The 16577-nt window shown below is 41.3% G+C and overlaps 3 protein-coding genes across 4 annotated transcripts in view; 2 read left to right on the forward strand and 1 right to left on the reverse strand.

Moving 5' to 3' along the window:
• The window catches only part of LOC113203244 (ubiquitin-like protein 3), a 28088-nt gene extending 22024 nt beyond the window's left edge, over positions 1-6064 (forward strand). The window contains exons 2-4 of the mRNA XM_026417825.2: positions 1919-2027; positions 2105-2269; positions 2362-6064. Of these exons, the coding sequence (XP_026273610.1) occupies positions 1919-2027; positions 2105-2269; positions 2362-2426 (339 nt within the window). The 3' untranslated portion in view covers positions 2427-6064. The remainder of the gene's footprint in view (positions 1-1918; positions 2028-2104; positions 2270-2361) is intronic.
• Positions 6065-6187: 123 nt separating this feature from the next.
• Positions 6188-8394, reverse strand: LOC113203245 (malignant T-cell-amplified sequence 1 homolog). Its single transcript, XM_026417826.2, has 6 exons — positions 8253-8394; positions 7587-7739; positions 7170-7270; positions 6937-7070; positions 6477-6544; positions 6188-6392 (listed from the first exon to the last, which is right to left on the reverse strand). Exons 1-6 carry the CDS (start codon positions 8261-8263, stop codon positions 6311-6313), a joined length of 549 nt encoding a protein of 182 aa, XP_026273611.1. The 5' UTR covers positions 8264-8394; the 3' UTR covers positions 6188-6310.
• Positions 8395-8549: 155 nt separating this feature from the next.
• On the forward strand, positions 8550-13174 carry LOC113203243 (probable maleylacetoacetate isomerase 2). 2 transcript variants are annotated; one of them, XM_052270003.1, is made up of 7 exons: positions 8550-8980; positions 10074-10125; positions 10209-10357; positions 10442-10519; positions 10635-10761; positions 10842-10944; positions 11029-13174. In XM_052270003.1, the coding sequence occupies exons 1-7, from the start codon at positions 8963-8965 to the stop codon at positions 11150-11152; spliced, it is 651 nt and encodes a 216-aa protein (XP_052125963.1). In that variant the 5' UTR covers positions 8550-8962; the 3' UTR covers positions 11153-13174. The 2 variants fall into 2 exon arrangements, with proteins under 2 accessions (XP_052125963.1, XP_052125965.1); XM_052270005.1 differs by lacking the exon at positions 8550-8980 and adding an exon at positions 9757-9926.
• The last annotated feature ends 3403 nt before the right edge of the window (positions 13175-16577 follow it).

Consider the following 16577-nt stretch of genomic DNA (forward strand, 5'->3'; position numbering starts at 1 on the left):
CCAGGTCCACAGGAGAGCTCGGTCCACTGTTCCGGAGAGCTTCGCTTCGCTCAGCAATAAACCCTTCTGTGGCCTCCCTTTGCCTCCCTTCGCTATATACCTTTGCTGTACCTCGCTCTATACCCCCTCCCCCCTCTCCTCCTTTCCCCTGCAGCACCTGCAGTGACATTGGTGCTGCCGCCCTGCCCTACCTCGCTCGGACGACCAGGTTGTCGCTGTTGCTACCAGCGCAGCTCCACTTTGTACGTTCGCTAGCTGTCGAGGCAGGCGCTGCGCTGCAAAGTAGGGCGGTCAGGGGACGGCTCGCGCCTCGCGTTCTCGTCTCTAAAGGTTCATCCGGACTGACGTGTTTTTTTGTTTCTGTCTGTTTCAGGTGATTACCGTGGCTCGGCGGGCCAAATCTTGGATGAGCAGGAAGCAGGCGGAAGATGGGGGGGGGGGGGGGCAGTAAGCGACACGGTTAATCTAGTTCGCCCGGTCGATGCAAATGCGACTTTCGGAGGACGCAGGTTTCCAATACTCGAAGTTTTTTCTTTCGTCACGATTCCACCCCCATCCCATCCCCTTTCTCCCCGGGTAAACCTGTCGGGTAAATTAGAAGTCAGCTGCCAACCCCTCTCGCCCCCTCCCCGTCCCTCTCCCCGTAACGCGCTCAGACCACAGTTAAATTAAAAGTGCGCCGGGCTCCGTCTAATCCTCCCCTCCCGCCTCCCTCCCCTCTCTTTCTCGCCCCTCGCCCGCCGCCCGCTGGAAAACCAACAGGGTGAAATTGCGGAAAGCGCGTAGCTGGAAGGCACTGATTTCGGAGCCAGAGAGGCAGGCTGGGCGGATCTGGGTTAACAGAACCACCTACAAAGAGCTTCCTGTTTGAGAGAAACGTGTTTAATTGTTGCACCCTCCAAATACCCAAACACCATTTATGTGAACAACATTTATATAAAACGTAACCCTGATGATGACATTACACCCTTTTGCCGCGATATTCAGCAAAGTTTTATTTATTCCTGATAGCCCCGTAAATTTGTGTATGTCGATGTTTGTAATAACCGGACATATTGTTGTTTAACTTTTGGGTGTTCTCAGTTAAGCTCCATCTCCCTGGAGGAGACAGAGGGGCGGGGGGCGTCTGTCTGCGCAATGCGCTACGCTCTGTTGTACTTTCGCTCTTCGCGCCGAGTCGAGCCGAGCGAGTCTGGCTTGGTCTGGCTCCATGTAACGTGCAGGGGAAGGGGAGGGCCCCGCTGTGTTGCGGCCGCCCCGCCCGGGCTCTGCCTGCTGCCCCCCCCCCCCTCTTTCCCCTCCCTTCTCCCTTCTTTGTCCTCTGCTACGACACCTACTCTATTTCGCTCCTCCTCTCTCCTCTTCCCTTCTTCCTTTCACCCCACTAACCCTCCCCGTACCCCACCCACTCCCGCCCCCTTCCCTGCCTCGCTCCTGCTGCGCGCCATCTCGCCATCTCTCTCTCTCTCGCACGCTCTCGCATCGTATTGATCGAACTGAGCGCTGCTGAGTCTGCTGTGCCTCAAGAATGCTGCTGCTGTGAAAGGGATGCGAGAAGCAAAGCAGGAGGAAAGGGGCGCTGAGGGGAGGCCCAGCGGGTCCAGGCTCTGCTCTGTTCTGACCGTTTTTGACTTCTGACTCGGCAACAGAGGAACCGACCAGAGGAGTGGGGGGTGAGGGGTATTCTGACATGCACCTCAGAAGCAAAATTGAAAGAATCAAAAAGTAGGAACTCAGGAGACTCAGTTAAAATCGCACATTTTTAAAAAAAAGATATCTGTATAAGATGAAGCGTGCAGATTCAACTTATGAATTTAAAGAGAAGGGAAACAAAAATAAATATTTTAACTGTTACCAGTAACAGGCAAATAATTTCTTGGACTTTGTTTTAATATTATTTTTTTGTCTGTTCTCTCAGGTCAACTTGAAGTTAATATTGGTCAGTGGCAAGACAAAAGAATTCCTATTTAGTCCAAGTGAATCAGCTGGGGACATTGCTCAACATGTCTTTGACAACTGGCCAGAAGGTATGATTTGTGTGCAGTGTGCATTGTGTTCCTCATAATTTGGTGCCTTATTTAAATTTCTTATTAATCTGTTACAGACTGGGCAGAAGAAGCGGTAGCAAAAGCAGAAATATTGCGGCTCATCTATCAAGGTCGCTTCCTTCACAGCAATGTAACTCTTGGGGCTCTGGGACTGCCATTTGGCAAAACAACAGTAATGCATCTTGTTCCAAGAGAGAACCTTCCAGAGCCAAATTCACAAGGTAAGTTATATAATCTATAGATTGCTGTGATTGTATCTCCACCTATACAAATATCCTTGTCAATTACTACTTAATTTTTTGCTTATTTTCAGATCAACGGCAAAAGAGTAAAGGGGGTGGAAGCAGCTGTTGCTCTGCTGCATGCTGCATACTGTAATGAGTGCTTGGACTCCTCAGCTTGCTTTGAGTTGTCCTCACCATGACTGAAGAAGGCTTAGTGCTGCTTTGCCTTCAACATTGCAGATTTCCAAATGCCTTGAGGGATTTTAAGCGGCATTTAGGAGCACTCTAATCTAATTTTAATAAATACAAAAGTTTTTAAAGCACTAGAAAATATGTGTGAAGATACAGGGTTGAAAGGTGATTCCCCTTAGACCACCTGACCTGTGGTTTGTGTTATATTATCTGTACCATTGCTGCGACTGTGATGAAGTGGAGGTGGAAACAACTATGAACTTATTTACGCTCTCCGTTAAATGACATACTGTTGTTGTTTTTTGTTTTTGTTTATTTTTCTCCCAGTTACCCCTTATGTGACTTGTGCTTGACTGAGTGAGTTCACATGTTGTGTATTATGGGATATGCTAGAGTGTGAATAGTATACATAATATAAATGTATATAAAGATATAAATATAAATGTATGTATGTATATGTGTGGAAGTGTGGGCACATGGATCTTTATAAGATGAGTGCAAGATTGTATAAAGTGTATGAATGTATGAATTTGTCAAATCTCTCAGTATGTTTGCGATTGTAAATTGTGTATTGGTTTTGTCAAGTTTTGTGTGAGAAATTATATTACAGCAGCATTTGTCTTCTTTTTATAACTTTTAATAAATTGCAGTACAAAGAAACAGGACCCTAAGCTAGTTGCTGTTGTAGTATGGAGTCATTCTGCCTGTGTTATTATTCAAATGCTTGTCAAAATCTTCTTCTAATGAGCAAAATTTTTCCTCAAAATTGTAATTGATTATCAAAGTTCAGGAAATTTATGCATTCTTTACACAAATGTGTAGGAAATTTATCTTAATTCAAACTGCAATTGGAGGATGGTGCATTTTAAGTGTATGAGATACCTAATGTGAATGAATTACCGACCTAGTATGAATAGAAAGGGGGAACAAATGTGTTGAGGTTTTTCCTTTTTTTACACTTGTTTATTTTGAAGATGAGAAAGAATTTTCCACTACTGCCTTTATAATTTGTTACTTTATTTCCTCAGTTTCCGGCTGTTGCTCATTTTTAGAAATTTGTTATCCTATCTTAAATATGGATTGCCATTCTTAAGTTGATAAGCAAAGATTTTAGTGTGTGATTCCTACATGCATGTACTTCTTTAAACTATCTTTACCTTTTCTTTTAGATTCAAGCACGTTGGCTGGAAAAAAGTTCTTTTATAACCTGCAAAGTGTGATTCTACATTTTATTCTTTCTCCTTCAAATACAAATTTTTTTATGAAATGTGAATGCTAGATGGTGACAGAAGTAAGGTACATACTTTAGCTTTCTTAAGCATCGCATGTTGACACTTCTATAAGTTAGCACAAAAATTTAATTTGTCTTACAACTTTTTCTTTTACCTCATCTATGATGTGGTGTAGCCTCTCATTTAAGATGTTACCTTTTGCCTCTGCCTTAAAATTGATGTTCATACTGTACTTTCATTACTGCATCCTGTGTACTTGGCTATCCTGTAATAAATTATTTTCAACTGTTATTTGTGGGACTCCTGGCTCAATACCTTTCTATGGTGTATTGAGGTTGATAAAACAAATCCTCCCTTTCCACATTAGAACTGTTCTTGAATTATTGACAGCTGTATGCTTTCTTTTAGTGATTCATAATGCTATGGTCTCGCATTTTAGCCAATGTTATCCATATTGTATCTTGACACTGCTTTTTGTATGTAGTAAGTATGATGTGTGACATTATTACCACTCCATCTTACCTCCTGACATCCTTTGGAAGTTTTGTGAATTAAAAATGAGACCTATATTTTTCTGACAATGACATGATTTTCCTAAATTCTTTGCTTTTTTTAAACTTGAAATTCAGAAATGTTGTTTTTAGTTCTGCATTTTCTTCAGGTGGAGCCAAGTTCCTGTTTGAATAAAATGGATTGCAATGGATTTCTGTGATAGCCCAATATCTCCTTCAATCTGTTCTTATATCCCATTGCTCATTTCAATGCGACAGCTGCTTACGTTTTAAGATGGCGTTCATTATGTGGACCTGAAAAAGAGCAGACAAGTTTGGTATTAATGCTTCATATGATATGTGCTGGCTTCAGTACAAATTTTCTGGCCCAGTTTTCTTGAAAATTTTGTTTAGTTCAAAAATCAAAAATTTGTCCCTAACTGTTTGTCAGATTCTTCTTTTATTTAAATACTGTAGTAGCTAACAATGATCTTGATCTCTTACTAAAGATGCAAGAAGGAGCATTTGGAGAGTCAGGGTTGATATTACTCTTGGGTAGACCACTTATTTTGGTATATCAGATGACCTAATGACCTATGGAAATCAAAACTCACTTTTTCCTTCCCTCCAAGTTTTAAATGTTACAATAATATATATTTTTTACTTACACCCGCTCTGAATTTTCATTCTGAAGAATTTCCAACAATGTTTTTCATGACTAAAGAGTAAGGAAGAGTACAGAATCTTATTTTCAAGTAGTCTGTCCTTCACTGTGAGACTCTGTTTTTGAAATTGATGATCAATTATGCATTGGAACTGAAATTCTGCTAAACATCTAAAAAATAATATTCCCATGTTTTGCATGTATAGGTATTCATGTAAATATCAGTTTTTGCTCATTTATATTGAGTGACATTTTTATAGCTGTCAAAGCTTGAAGGAATTTTTTTTAAAAGTGAATTTACCACCTTCTTATGGTATATCCATATTAGTGGCCTATTGTATGAGAGTTTTGTGTACAGATGCATTTTATGAGAAGCAGTTATGGAAAGTGTTCATTCTAGAAGTAAATTATACTTTTAAACCCATAAAATCATAGTGTAAAAAATATTTAAATGCAGATTATATTGTCAGTTACTTACTCTCGTGGAGTCTTTTTCTTTCTTTCTTCTTAATCGTTTTACCCTAGTTGATATTCTTTTGAAACCCTTTCCTTTTTACTGTTTTATTCCGTTGTGAAACCTATCTAGCCACCCAATGGTTAATGCACATGAGTCACATTCACTCTCCAATTAAGTTTCTGCCTTGAATGTACATGGGTTAAAGCCAAATTATAATTTAGAATGTGCCAAATGCTGTAAAGGTCATTAAAAATTGCATATTTGCATTCTTAAGGCTTGACACCCTACTTCATAGTAGATAGACAAAATGGAACATTATCAACCTTTATAGAATTTAACAGCTCTTGCAAATACCTTTTCCTGTTCAAACTTCCAAAATTTCATTAGGAGTCATGTGTCCTATTAAGTGCCTTGATCCTCCTCATTCAGGCACTTTAACTATGCTTGGAAGCACTTTCATTCAGCAGAAAGAACAAATGGCAGAGCTTCCGTTTCCTCACATGTATGTCAGTGTCTTTGTTACTTCCAACAGAACATCACAATGTTTGCTGTCATGTTTTGAATCATGTGTGACTGATGAGAATGATAGTTTTATTTTTAACTGAATGTCCATAAGAATACTATACATTCTTGTTTGATTGTAAATAATAGGAATAATACCATCAAAATTTTGTTGCATATGTAATTTCATTACTCAAGGGTTTATTCTCTTGAGACAAGTAGCAAATGATCTAGAATAAAGTTGATCATTCAATACACCACCAAATCATTTCTCTCCACCATTTATCTCTCCCTCACACACAAGTTTTAGAGTGCAGTCCATAAGGAAACTTGAAACAAGAACTAGTAGTTCAGTTTCACAAAAATAAGAAAAAGAGATTGTGTATGTTACAGTTTTTTATGCAATAAAGAAGAACCATTACTTACAAAAATCTTTTAGTATCAATACGAGTAACACATGTATTATAAACAAATGCACATTTGTATCACACCAGAGACAGCTCACTTAACAGGTTTCATTTGCCAAAGTCCATCATTTAAATAATGGCAGTTTTCCACACCTACACCTTTGTTTACTTTTGATCTGAAACAGAGAAATAAATACATTTCATGACAAAGTTGAACTTTTGGGTACAAGTACTGGTACCAAATATTTGAATTGACATACATGTCATCCGTGGATAATGATGTGATTCCCACAGCAATTGCATGTTGTTTTCCTTCTGCCATTATAGCCTAAATACTGAGTCAAGGATTTTACAAAACCATTAAACAGAAAGATAACAAAATTATGCCCAGTAATACATTGTACAATGCAGACAAAAATTCAATTCTGAAGACTGTGAAGATCCGACTACAGTGGCAACTTGCACAGCCGCACTACACAGTTCATCTCTAGAGGCCCAACTTTGAGAGGACCCTCCATTCGGCTGCATGGCCGGCCGAAGGATAAAGTCACAGTGCCCACAGTGCTGTATGTGTTATTTAGCTTCAAAGCTGTTGAACAGTAATCAGAAAAAAGATCAGTAGAGCTTAGCACAGCGTTGAGAGGCGCTGCTGTGCAAGTGGCCACTGTAATTTTGCACTCTACCAATAGTCTCAAAGTAAGATAAATATGACAAGGATACAACTACAGTCCCTTTAGGTACTGTCGTCATTTTAGCTCCCGGTGATGTAAGACCAGGACACATAATATTTGCTCCACTTAAAACGAATCGTATGGCGCCTTTGTCAACTTGTTCCAGGGGAAGAAAGAATGGATCTGTAGTGTAAAAAAACAAAAAACAAATTGTTAATTGTTACTGTTGAAAAACAATTGTAACAAAAGGAACCACTACACCAGTTTTAAAATAATTTTTACATTTGTGTAACAATCTCAATGTGGGCATCCATGGTCCTTCTCTTTGGCGGAAAAAGAGCAAATCACCCGCACTATTCACAAGCAGCTCTATGTGTTCGTGGCTGCATAGACAAAAAGAGTAGTAAGTTTATACATATCTTAACAAGCTAATCTTAGACAAAGGATCATGCACATACGCTAGGGGGAGCGGGGTACAATTAAGGTCCCAGAAGGATCAGGAACACCATTTGGGTCCATATGACATCATAATATTTGTACACTAGGGTACATATATGATGTACACCAGGGTGTAAATATAATAGAGTACCAATGAATTCCAATGAAGATCTTAATCCTCAGGAACCCCACAATATTTCCCCCAAAGGCACGTACCAGTGCACAACTCTTGGTAAGACCTTAAAGAATGTGTGTACATACCACTTAACTATTCTGAAAGCATCTTTCTTGGGAAGAATAACATCTATGTAAGATTCTAAAGTTGGATACAGTTCTAATAATTTGGTACGAATTCCTTTCTGGACTGAAGACTTAAGTTGCTGCGTCCCTGAGACGCTTTCTTTCTCATCAAACCTGAAAAAAAAAGATGTTTAAAAGAAGTTGCAGACAAGGTTTACCGCACAGAGTAGCATGTTTCCGCTTCTCAAATCATAAACTAGTCCCATTTTTATTTTTTTGTGAACTTCGTGTTTATACAAATCAATAATGAAAATGCAACAGGTACCAGTGCAAATTCATGTTAAATCAAGAAATGAAATGAAACAATTTATCGCTTTTTACAATTTGACATAGTTGAAGGTGAATAGGTTAGGGAGGCACTGACAATTTCTAAGAATCCTTAGAAGAAACAGGAAAACATAAACAGCAGTGGCAGATATGAAAATGGAGGAATTATCATGTAAGATTAATGGTGCATATAATGACACCGGTTTCTCCAAAATCATTAATAATCTAGTAGAAATTCTGGAACGAGCATATTGCTATCACAACACACTAAAATTTTTGGTTAGGTGCCGAAAAAAAAAGATAACTAAGAAAGCATCTAAGATAAGAAACAACGTGAAACCTCTACAGAATTTTACTCACTTTTTAAACATGTCAACAAACAGATAAACTTTGAATAAAAGGTTCAAAGAACCGGCAGATGTGTGCTTCTGCAACAGATGACTGGCGTTGCTGTGTGCTGTGTGTGGTTGTGCTTTTGTTTGTTCATCGTCTGCTACACAGGCGACACTCCTTCGTTCGCGTTTTCTATCTTTTTATCAGAGGAGGGCACGCCTCGTAACAATGTGCCTTCCTTGAAATCGCGTAATTTGTTGCATGACAGCATATTTTACGATTTCAAAATAAAGGATAAACTCAGTATAGTCCGAGATTTGATATCTTCGTTTGCCATCAAAAATAGGTTACGTTGGTGTGACGTGTGCTTATGCTGCTGGCGGGAGTTCATAATGAAATTATTTTCGTTCTATTCAAGAATCACGCCAATGAATGCAAAGTCATAATAATTATTTTGATCGTCTATGATTGCAAAATTTCTTGCAAGCTGTTAACCACATTTGAAGAAATGAAGTATACGCCTGGAATTCATCCAATTATTTCCCGAAATTTTCAAATTTCCCGCTTGTCACGAAGAGGAGATGTGTAGAACCGCCTGTCGTCATATGTTTTCAGTCTGTCGTCTGGTTTGCTTCAGTTTGTAAACTTTCGTTTACCGTCAATAAAAGCAGCTTTTTGTGACATAAGTTGCAGTAAAATCATTTACGGTGGACCGGAAACGGGTAAAACGTACTCACATGTCCATCGGAGGCAAGGTCAGTACCCTACTGTTAAGTATTGTGTAGCCATTTCATTGAGCTTCGGCGCCGCTAATCAGGGCGCGCCAGGCTATCGGCATATCCTTTTACTATTCAAAACTTGAAACTGAACGATACTTATCATTTTTAATTTTACTGCCTTTTCCGTTAATCGAAGTTTTTTTCTCACTACACTTTTGCTTTTTTTTTTCGGCTCGTTGAGATTTTGATCGGTTCTATTTCTTGTAGCTGTCAAATGTGCAAACATCTGACAGGGAAGTGTCAAAAGTGTCTTCCCTTTAATTAAACTAGTGGCTCTTCTTATTGTGCATACATACACAAGTTGAAGTGAAAGACTTCAGGTTGAAAGAAAATTCACAGAAGATAATGATGTGTTTCACGCAATTTTTTTTCTCTAATTAACTGCAACAACTTCAATTACAAACATTATAGTCCAAAATGTCTACGGGGATGTTAATTACATATAGTGCAATTTTAACCCAAAGTTAAATTTTGATTTTAAGAGGAACACAGTTCTTACGTTCTTAAATAAGTAAAAAAAACTGTTGCAACTCGTATTGAAAAAATAAAAATTTAATGATTCACTCTCCCCCTTTCCTTATGACCATCTGCACATCCAAAAATTTTCTCACAATATGTCCCCCAATATGTTCCTTCCCCCTCTCTTCTGTCTATATAGACTCATTCCTTCACCTTCACCTTCAGGTAGAAACAGTGATAGCAGACATTGACCAATAGGAAAAACAAGGTGGGGGACAGGTTCTTGATGACCTTGGTTTTGGAGGGGACAGGAATGCAGGTCCTCTGAGAGAAGCAACAGCAGATCTTAGTAGTAGCCTACCCACCAGTAGGTTGAGAAGTAGATGTGCAGGCTGTGTGTCTAAACTTCAGATTTTTTTTAAACGAAATAGCATACTTCCCGATTATGGCTTCGACAGAAATGGTTATTTGCCGAACAACTACCTTTACATTTTTCATCATGTGCTTTTCTTAAACTTTGTTTCTTTTAATTTCAAGATTGTATGCAGTGTAATGTGGCCTACTCCTATATTTCTGTCGAAAACATAACTGTCTTTTTCTATTTTTCCAGCCTCTCTTGTACTCCTACTGGAGGAGCTCATGTTCCTGGAGAGTGAGAATTGGTAAGACAATAATAATACGTAAATCAACTGCAAGTATATTTGTGTTTGAAATTTTTCTCACTTTTGTTTTGTGTGCATTCTAGCTCTGAACTTAAAAGAAATACCATATGACATAAAGCCAATAAGTTTGATCAAAGGTGGAGGAGAACAGCACTGCAATGATTATCGAGAAGTAAACCCTATGGAACAAGTACCCTCTTTGCAAATTGATGGACACACTATTGTTGAATCGGTATTGCTCTCAAAATTGTCTGTTTATTTTGTTATTGCTTTTTATTTTTCTATAGAAAATAATAATTCTTTGTGTCCTCCTCAGCTCAATATTATGCACTACCTTGAGGAGACTCGACCCCAACGATCTCTTATGCCATCAGATGTTTACAAAAGAGCTAAGGTTTGTAGTTTCAAGAAAAGCAAAATCCCCCCCCCCCCCTTTCCCCCTATAAAAAAAAAGGCTGGGAATTAAACCAACAATTTTTTTTTTCTCTTCATATGTCTATCCCTTGTAGGTACGAGAAATCTGTGAAGTGATTCAATCTGGAATACAACCTCTCCAGAACTTGGTTGTTCTCATATATGTTGGTGAGGAGAAAAAGAAAGAATGGGCACAGCACTGGATTAATCGAGGGTTGAGAGGTACTTTACACTAATATTTTTCTTCTTCTGTGTGTGCATATTTAAATGAGTTTATTTCTCTAAAATTTCTTATTTAATAGCCGTTGAGAAACTCCTCACAACATGTGCCGGAAAATACTGTGTAGGAGATGACATTACTTTGGCTGATTGTTGTCTCATACCGCAAGTATTCAATGCGAGACGGTAAGTTAGTAATGATAACTTGTTTAAAAATGTAATACTGTTGTCAAACACTAATTTTCAATTTCTTCATTTTTTTTTGTACAGTTTTCATGTGGACCTTCGTCCATTCCCTATAATATTAAGAATTGACAGAGAGTTGGAAAACCATCCTGCATTCCGCGCTGCTCACCCTTCTTGCCAACCAGATTGCCCACCTGAAGCTAAATAGCTAGGGCGTCCACCGCAGCACATCAGGCAAGCAAGAGCATATCAAAGCGAATTCTGCTAAAGAATTATCATGCTCTACACTTGTCAACATTATGGGACATGAATGCTGCTCTTTTCACCGCAAATGCGTTAAGATAAGTCCCAGATGTGCTGTACTGGTGGATTGAGAATTTCATAAAATTCTCTATGACTATTTTTTAGTTACATCAAAGAACATTTTTTTGCCTTTGGCCAAAACAGATCAGATTTTAGGTATTGAAAATAATTTTATGGCCTGGACATAAAAGCATTTGCAATATGTATTTGTCATTACCCAAACGAATTTTGTTACCTGATGTAGAACGCATGCATTTGAATCTAAACTTCATAGGTACTATCAAAAGGAGTCATGCTTGATACAATTTTATTTCAATTTTAAAAGTTTCCCATTGTTACCAGTGAATTGACATTCCTTACTTAACAGTTTACTATTTGCTAATAGTTTGATATTGATCTATTTTAGCAATTATCTTGATATGAATATTATATCTAGTTTGAGCAAGTGCCTTAAGCAAATATTGTAAAAAAATTATTCAGTTCAAATAATAAATATTGTAGCGCTGGAAGCACAAATTATATAACATAAATAGTTAGTTAAATGCTGTTAGATCTTTTTGATGATTGATCATAATGTTACCAAAAGTGCTTAAAATAAGTAGGACTAGAATGGTGTCAGAGGCAGATGAGTCTTTCACCTTTTTTTTAAAAGTTTTTAGAAATTTTAGACTTTTGTTTCTTGCTGATTGCACTAGTGTCTGTGATTAGCATGGTTTTACCAGTTTTCTGTTTTACCATTTGTATTTTTTGTCATTCCTTAAATCTCTCTATCAGTAGGAAGGTGATGTAGATACCCTGGTGTGTATGTGTTCATAAAATTGTGCAGTTTTGTCTTAATGTACACTACCAAGACCCATATATTGAATGTGCCATATGCCATGGGCTTCCTTGAGGAGAACATGGGGCTTCACTCACTCCTCCTTAGTTTGAGCGAGCACAGTGTTTGCAAACCCAATCAATTTCACATCAGAATGCTGGGTATGACCTGAAACCAGGATTAGCATATGGGTCATTATTTGTGGCCTTCTTCTAAAGTCAGTGTTTTTAATTGACATAAAGTCAAACTCTAGAGAGCTTTTGTAGTGCAATACCTTCATTTATTCCCTCTCTCAAATTGCCTGAAAGCATAAATAATCAACAAAATACTGTGACTTATTACTTATTTGTCTTTAATGTTATGTTAGCTGGGAGACACATTTTGACTGATTACATGAAAGATAAATTTATTGGTGAAGGTTGATAAAAAGACAAATTCTGTCAGCAACAGCCATGTCTTCCTAAAGTCATATGTACTTAACTCATGATGTATTGTAATCACAAAACTGTGTAATGTGATCAAATACTAGCATATCCTAATCCTAATCATATCCATTGATGCGTTGTTTGGGCCATTATATATTGACCACTTGTAAACACTGATTTTGTAATAGAAAATCACATCCAATTTAGCTTAGTATCTATAATCATTGTAAAACAAAAACAGCCTGAGCTTCATGTTGTTGTTTTTGTTGTTTTCAGTGGCTTAGTCCAAAATGTGTTGTTATAAAATATAATGTCCCTTAAAATATCTCTATAGAAAATTTACTCGTTTCATTTAAAAAAATATCTATGTCATGTCTGCTTTGTAGTGAAATATTTGGAATGTATGCTATTTTAGTGGATTTCCTAACATTTCAGGATTTTTCCCAGCCCAAATTCAGAATCTGTCTAAATAATTGAATAGATGAGAGCGAAATTGATTAAAGTGTGCATCTATCGAATCACCCTAGTTTTAAAATCGTCATCAGCAGCTAAAAATTAAAATTCCATTCAAGAAGGAACTCTTTTTTTTAGGAGACCTAACTTTCTGTTAAGTGAATTTTTGTATTATGACTTTTTCTGGCCCATGAGCAGGCATGTGACGAATAAAATTTACCAGTACCGCAAATTATTTGTGTCCAGTTTCAATTAATCTTGATCATCGCGGCTAAGCTGAAGGCTAAACAGGTGACGACACCCCGTGCTCTTAGAGACTTTTATTTGTGATCTTCCCTCTCTACCTGCGCACGGGGTAGTGTCGTCTGAGCCCGACCAAGCCCTGTCTGAGTCAAGCTGAGAGGGAACACAATGTGGATTCAAAACTTATATCTAAATGCTAAACAGCGACAATAATAGTGATGATAACAACCTAGCTAGTAACAACGATAGGAAGCTGGACAAAACGGACGTTGCTTACTCCACCCAACGATGAACCCAAATTCGTGGTCGCCGATCCGAGGAGGGTCTTGTCGCTGTCAGTTAGGGCATACGCGAAAATACTTGCACTAACTCGCGGATACTTATCAAACCCGCCTATGGCTGACTTACGCTGCGCACTTCGTAGTTAAACTGTACTGCATGCATGCCTGAGGGCGGACTGCCTACTCGCACGGGGCCACAAGCAGCCGTGGGCTGCGAGGATAGGCAAACCCGCCCACAACCGCGCATGCGGTACAGTATAACTACGAAAGTGCACGGTGTGAGTCAGCCACCTGGTGGTATTGAGTGCTTTCAGCCGTCTCATCTCAGACGGAGGGGGCAGAAAATAAGCCGTCGCCCTTGCATCGACGAAAACTCGGAAAAATACGAGGTGTGTGCGGTGTCTCTCCATCACAACAAAAATGTAGAATCAATCTCAATTGCTGCATATAATGTCATCGCTCATCGCATCCACGCGTGTTTAAGGAATGTTAAGCTTGCTTTACTTGCTTGTTCTTTTCTGAGTTTACAACTGTCCTCTCGGGAGACAAGGCAGTAAGGTAGAATGGCTCGGGAAAACAAATTAGGAACAAGCATAAAACACAGAGCACGAATTCACCTTGTGAGAGAGATGGAGAAAGACAGACAAAGTGAGACAGAGTGCGATGGAAGGTGGAAAGGGGGAGGGAAAGGGGGGGGGGGCGTTGGCTGGCACGGGAGAGTGTTCGAGCGGGCCTGGCTGGAGGGGCAAGAGAAGGGAAGGACAACAACTGGAAGAAGCAGGGCAGAAACTGGCATGTCGTGGCGCGCGGCAAACAGTTGACAAAAAGCCATGGGGAAGTTATTCCAGCAGGGAAAAAAACGAGGGGGCGGGGGTCGTCCAAAGCAGAATGGGAGGAGCTGAGTGTCGTTGCGAAATGGACAAACTATCATGGTGTCATTGCGTTCACGCGTTTGCAGAAAAAAGCAACATTACAGCCAGGAAAGCGAAATAATACCGGCTGTATCAAAGCGGAAGTCGCAGGTTTGCCAACTCCCTCGTAAGGCGCCACGGCCCCTGCAGCCCAAGAGGGTAGGCAAACCCGCAACTCTGCGGCGTCCGCTCTTATACACTCGGCACAAAAATAGAAAAAGTTTACACATATTCTCAGCAGCAACTACAGCAGGCGGATTCGTCAGCGCAATAAGGCAACCTGCTCAACAAAAGGCAAATTGAGATCAAAAATGACATGCGATAGACCCTCCTCTTGACCAAAGCGGTGGGTCCGACGGCTATGGCAGTATCGTATCGTACAGAGGAAGGGGTTTTGACGAGAGGCCAGGGAGCTGCTGCGTATTGCAGACGGGGAGCGACACGCGCAAGCACCCGCGCGCACGCGGGGCCGTGCAGGGGCCATGCGTCACGGCGACGCGACGGTGTTGGTTTTGTTTCATTCCAGCGCCGGCTGTGCCTGCCGCGTGGCCGCGAGGTGGTGCGTGGCGTGGCGTGGCGTGGCTGAGCAACAAGGGCCCCAAAGCGACATACTTGCCCGTCTTATCGCAGGGAAGCATCGCGATCGGGGAGTGTGGGGCGTCGTTGGGGGTCGGGGTCGGGGATTTGTCGAGGGCCCGCGAACCAACCAACCAACCAACCTGCCGCTGGATGCCTCCGCCGCCCCAAAGCCTCAACCTTGGCGCGCTGCCGCCGCCGCCCCCGCGCAGAGAGCAGACAAAACTTGTGGGCGCTGCGCTGTCAGTGGCGCTTGGTTGTCAAAATACGTTAGCTGTCTACGCCGACCCATGAAGGAAGGGCTTCGGAGGCCCTCCAGGGCGCCTCTGTGCCTTCTTCGCTGGAGTATCAGGAAGAAAGCTCGCATCAAGTTCAAGTAGGGGTTCCGGCCTCTGTAAAACTCCCGAACATCATATTCTGGCCGCGTATACACCGGCGATCCGTATAAGGCACTTTCCAATTCGGGGATGGAACTATTTTTACCCACTTAGTTTAGTTTAAGACTTATCGCAGCGATTGCACCAAAGCTTACACAAAACTATTCAATCCGTTGGACCGCATGAGCAGCCCGCCTCATGGTGCCTCGCTGAGTAATGAGCGACACCGGGCGCAAGGGGCTGGAGACCGTAGCTCGCCTCTGACGGGGCGGCGTGGCGTGGCGTGGCGTGGCTCGGTCCCGCGTGAGAGAGTGTGTGTGGGCGCTTTATTTATTTAACAGATCGTTATTATGCCCGGGTCGTTGTGGGGCGCAACTAATAGAATACGTATCCCGCGCGCGGAAACGAAGTGAGGGAAGGGGCTCTGCTCATTGGGCCCCGGGCCCGCCGAGGCAAACACTCGTTTGTCATTGGCTGGCGGGGCGGGGCGGGGCGGGGCGGGAAGCGGCGGGGCGCGGGCACTAAACCAATCACCGCGGGGGCCGCGAGAGAGGGAAGTCAAAAAGACACTGGTGAAAAGCGGAAAGGGCGTAAGTCTATTGCATAGTGCGTGACTTACGCCCTTTTCACTTCCAATGTTCAGTCCGTGGACTTACGCCCTTTTCACTTTTCGCCCGTGAAGTGGGAATGCGGCAAGCCCAAACAAAACAGTCAAATGTGCGCGCGGATAACGAAAAACAGCGCAGTTTTTAACTGAATGTTTAGTTTATTTGCGCGGCGAGTAAATAATGAAACACGCGACGTTGAGCCTGATTGCCGCGGTGTGTAGCGTGGCCCGCGCGCGACTGGAGGTTCCAGGGGGGTTCCAGGGCCCCACTCCAGGCGGCTCCAGTTTATGACTCGTCCTGCAAACAGTGTGCGAATAATGCCCCGGACCGACACGGCAGCGAGAGCGAAGCAGAGCCACCTCCAGGCCGACTGCCGTAATCGACCCTGATTTAAACTTCACGGGCCGTAAAGAAAAAGGCAACGAAGAGAGGAGAGGAGAGAGAGAGACAGTCAAACATACAAAAATAAAGAGAAAAGATAAAAGCTGACAATAAAAATACGAAGACACGAGCTTCAGTTATATCATGAACCACACACACCGCACGCAGTCACACACTTGGACACATACACACACCCGGGGCCGTTATCAGTCATCCAATCTCAGTACTTGGACACACATCACCTTCTACCCCCCCCCC

The sequence above is a fragment of the Frankliniella occidentalis genome, unplaced genomic scaffold (genome assembly GCF_000697945.3).
Source record: "Frankliniella occidentalis isolate FOCC.00 unplaced genomic scaffold, Focc_3.1 Scaffold107, whole genome shotgun sequence".
Taxonomy (NCBI): domain Eukaryota; kingdom Metazoa; phylum Arthropoda; class Insecta; order Thysanoptera; family Thripidae; genus Frankliniella; species Frankliniella occidentalis.